This window comes from Penaeus vannamei, chromosome 41 (genome assembly GCF_042767895.1).
Source record: "Penaeus vannamei isolate JL-2024 chromosome 41, ASM4276789v1, whole genome shotgun sequence".
NCBI lineage: Eukaryota > Metazoa > Arthropoda > Malacostraca > Decapoda > Penaeidae > Penaeus > Penaeus vannamei.
In genome coordinates this window covers 9,302,787-9,307,645 of record NC_091589.1, presented here as the reverse complement: position 1 = coordinate 9,307,645, position 4,859 = coordinate 9,302,787, and the positions used below count along the sequence as shown (strand labels likewise).

Below are 4,859 nucleotides of genomic sequence, written 5' to 3'. Positions count from 1 at the left end.
GTGCTCGCTATGACAACACCAATGGCCGTCTCTCTGTGCGGGTTCCCCTAGACATCCTACAGGATGGATCTGGTTCGGACTACACCCCTGTCCTCCTACGCTTCATGTGCCTTGGATCTTGTGTTGGGGGAATCAACCGGCGCCCTATTGCAATCATCCTAACCCTTGAAAATGGGTAGGTCCTCAGTGTTGAGAAATTGAAGTGTCAGTTTTTAAAGCCCTTACTTCCATTGTGGCATGTCATTCATGCTGTTTTATTGCTGCTTTTCTTATTCTTACGGTGTATATAACTGTATACATATACAATTTATATATATAAATATATATTCATGTACAGTTGGGGGCATTTCCAACTGATACATCATGAGTCTGGAGGTGACAGTTTGTAGTATGTAGTATTACACACACACACACACACACACACACACGCCGCACGCACACACACACGCCGCACGCACACACACGCCGCACGCACACACACACGCCGCACACAACACGCCCCCCACACACACCGCACACACACACCCCACCACGCACACACCACCCGCACACACCACACCACGCTGTCCCCACACACACACACACACACGCCGCACGCACACACACACGCCGCACGCACACACACACACGCTGCACGCACACACACACACGCCACACGCACACACACACAGCCCACGCACAACAAACCACGCACACACACACGCCACGACACACACACCCGCACACACACACACACACACACACACACACACACACACACACACACACACACACACACACACACACACACACACACCACACACACACCACACACACACACACACACACACACACACACACACACACACCACACACACACACCACACACACACACACACCACAACACACACACACACACACACACACACACACAACACACACACACACACACACACACACACACACACCACACACACACACACCACACACACACACACCACACACACACACACCACATACACACACACCACACACACACACACCACACACACACACACACACACACACACACACACACACACACACACACACACACACACACACACACACACACACATTAGCCAATTTAAGCAACCTTTCTCTTCACTTCTTCCCAGCAGTGGACATGTTGTAGGCCGGAAGGTGGTAGATGTGCGAGTATGTGCCTGCCCCACAAGAGACATTCGCACTGATGAAAATGCTGCCCAGAACAAGGGCAAGCGCAAGTGTTCTGCCATGCCTCTGGTGAGCAATGTTTGGAATTTCAGTTTCTGATATTTTTTTGTGCAGTTTTAGTTTCTGAGATTTGTATTTTTTTTTTTTTTTACTCACATGGCATTCACTAATCTTGTAGGTAGGTTTTCTCTCATGATTTTTACTATACTCAAAGATGATTTTTTTTTTTTTTTTTTTTTTAATGTTTTTCTTTGTTTCTTTTTTTCTTTATATATTTATATTTTTTTCTTATATATATATTTTTTTTCTTATATATATATGTTTTTTTTTTTTTTTAGATGATTAAAACCATGTTTGCCATGCATTAAAGTGATGATAATATAATTATTGTATAAAGAAAAGCCAGTCTCATTTGAAAACAGGTTGATATTTCATTTGTTTCCATCCAATATTTAACAACTTTCTTCCTCCCTTTCCCAGTCTCCTCATCTGACCAAGAAGAAGTTTCGTGCTGTAGAACCCAAGATAGAGCCAAAGGAGGAAAGTGATGAGACATTCACAATAACAGTAAGTTGGAAGCATATTCATACTGTGAAGTACTCTAGGATGGAAACCCACTGACAGTAGTCTTAATTCGATGGTTGTGGAAGATATGATATGCATACCATGTGTATGGTATTTGAATTCATTAATTGTATTTAGACATTGTTAGCTTTTGGTCCATATTAACAATGAATAACAAGAGCTGTCACTATATTAGTTGTACCTATTTCACATTTATCATTTTCCTTGATTTTCAAAAAGATTCCCTTTTATTTCTTGTTGCTAGTGGTTTAATAACATCATAATAATCATAAGGTTAATAATAATACTAGTATTCTTATTAATAGCATCAGGAAAAAAAATAATCCCACAAATTCTAGGAGTATGGGAATCAGGTAAGGTTACTAGTTTCTACTAATTGACTCCCTGGTGTCTGAGCACTTGTAGAGACACCTTTATGCAACAAAATTGTTATGTTGTGAGAGGTCCTTGGATAGGCACACACATTGTCAGGCAAGGTGTAGGGGAGCATTGGTCACATGAGTTCAGTCCACATCAGTTATATTTGAGGAGGCAAGCTTCTTATGGGCTTTGAATAATGTTTCTACCAATTTTTATTGATCACGTGTCATTATTAATTAGGTCAGCTACTAGCTGATGACAATTTGAGCTTGAAAAGAAACAAGTGCTTGTATGTAGATAATGAGGAAGATTTTATTCACTCAAGTAGGCTAGGTATTTCACACTGCATGCCTATGTTTATTTTTTGCCGGGATTGCATGGGACTCATGTACTCCACACAGCCTATAGATGATTTTTCATATTTATTTATTTAAATTTATTTATTTATTTATTTATTTTTACTGTATAAGATTGATATGAAAGACTTGGGTGATTATGTGAGAAATGGACACGATTCCCAATTTAGGAAGGTGTGTCAATTATTTTTTTCTTCTACCATACTTTGTTTCCATATGAATAGTAATTGTAATTAGGAGAATTTGAACGACGCTTTCAAAGATCTGTGTCGGGTCTTATTTTTCATGGCCCTTGTGTTGCAGCAGGGGTGGTAGTACTGATACTTCTTCCCTGGATTAAGGGCAAGTATATGGCCATTATGTGGAGAGCATCACTGACACCAACTGGAAGGCACTGGGGTGGTAGAAACCCATATGCTCCTCTTCTGATGCTGGCATGGTTGTGTCAGGAACTTGACTATAACTTTCAGCCTGAAATCAAGCTGGGTCATCATACTGCCATACTCCTGATGTACTGTCTAAGCACATATTGCAGCCAAATCCAGCAGGTTGAAAAATTCTTATGGCACCATGTTTGATATTTTCATGACCAGATATAACTGTGCAGTTCTATCACAGAAGTCCTCAGCTTTCATTTCGTTGTAATCAACCAGGAAACCATGGTTGTAGTCAACCAGTTTTGGTATAGAATGTCCCTCATCAGTTGGGCAGCAGCTAAACAGTGTGATGACAGTGGATAGTAGATGAGGTTAACTGTCCTTTTCCTTTTGGCACTTGAGTGTTAATTGTCTTATAAGTAAATATCTGTGTTGACATAATGATGAGATTTGTAGACCAATCTAAGTGTACAGTTTCTCAATAGTTGTTTCCTGCCATTACTTCATGTGAGAAGAAGATGAAGGCGGATTTTGGTGGGTGTAATGGTTCATCTCCTCAACCGGTGCCCAGAGCTCGAGCATGAGGAAACAGTCTAGGGTTTCCGACTGTGTTGAAGCTGCATCCAAGTGATCAACCTTGACCCCAGGGCTGGCAGCAAATGCGAAGTGTTGTGTGTTCTGCCATTTCTTCCACCGGAAGCTTGTCCCCAAGGCATTCCTCTAAAAATCTACCTAGACTGCATCCATCCACTGCTTCACAGTTGCCTTCCCCTTTCCTCCACAATAACCTTACTCTCTCCACTCAGGCCTACAGTAACTTCTCAAAATGCTGTCAAAGAATTAGTGGGTAATTGTCAACATCTTCAGATGTGTTGTCTAAAACACTCTGACTGGCATATCTGCCAACACCTGGCATCTGGCACCTTCCCATGCTGTTGGCATAGTCTGACACCCAGCATATTCAGCTGTATATCATACTTTTATACTTTTTACATTCATTTGCATAAAATCAGACAGGAACAGTGCAGTTGGTTCAGTGAGATAAAGCAGCAGAAATGAAAGATTGAGTAGTGGAGGTGGCTGTTTGGAAGTGTGCTTAATACATTTACTCATTTAGAGAGGTGCCAAAAGGCTCTTTCATGGTTAGCTCAGTGAGATTTTTTTAGGGAGTGGGGTGTAGTTCGAAGAAGCTTGCCATTCAGTACCACAAATATGCTGTTATCAGTTCTACCTGCCCTTGACAGATAAAAAGGGAGAAACAGCCTTCCCATATGTGAGACATTATGCTCAATTGAGTAAAAGTCAGAATTCTATATACATTCAATAGTTTCTTTTCAATACTGTATACATGTTTGATTCTCTCTCTGTCTCTCTCTCTCTCTCTCTCTCTCTCTCTCTCTCTCTCTCTCTCTCTCTCTCTCTCTCTCTCTCTCTCTCTCTCTCTCTCTCTTCCTTATCATTTCTTTTCTTCCTTTCTCTGTTTGAATCCATGAGGAGAATTTGAGGCGTGCTTTGCCTCCACTTCGGGGAATGTGCACAGCTGGCTAGGCTTGCCTCCTAAACCTATTTCAGACAAAGCTGGTGTAATGCACGTGCCACGCCAACAAAATGACACGATTTCTTAACCATTGGATGTGGATGTTACACACCTATCACTTGGCCCAAAATGCAGGTATCATGCTTACTTGAGTGACCACTCTGACAGGTATGCGGTTTGTAGGTTGGGTGCACATGGACACTCATATACGGTGACAAGACTGCATGCCTCCCTTTTGCAATGTTATTATTATCCCCCCCCCCCCCATTTTTCTAATGTCCATCATTTGATTTATTTTATCGAGATGGTAATAGACTGTTTCCCACAACTTCAGTATTTACCTCTCTTTTTTTTTCATTCTTCAAGAAAGGCACAATGGCAGAGTGCCATACAATAATCTAAATTGTTAACATGAGGAGAGTGATTACATAAACCCAAGTGAAGGTTACA

General features: G+C 41.4%; 1 protein-coding gene across 2 annotated transcripts in view; it reads left to right on the top strand.

Moving 5' to 3' along the window:
* The window catches only part of LOC113813377 (cellular tumor antigen p53), a gene marked incomplete at its 5' end in the record, with an annotated part of 12,781 nt that continues 7,922 nt past the window's right edge, over positions 1-4,859 (top strand). The window contains 3 exon segments of one of the 2 annotated variants that reach the window (XM_070118210.1): positions 1-175; positions 1,140-1,263; positions 1,675-1,761. In XM_070118210.1, coding sequence (XP_069974311.1) covers positions 1-175; positions 1,140-1,263; positions 1,675-1,761 — 386 coding nt within the window. 2 annotated transcript variants of the gene reach the window in all.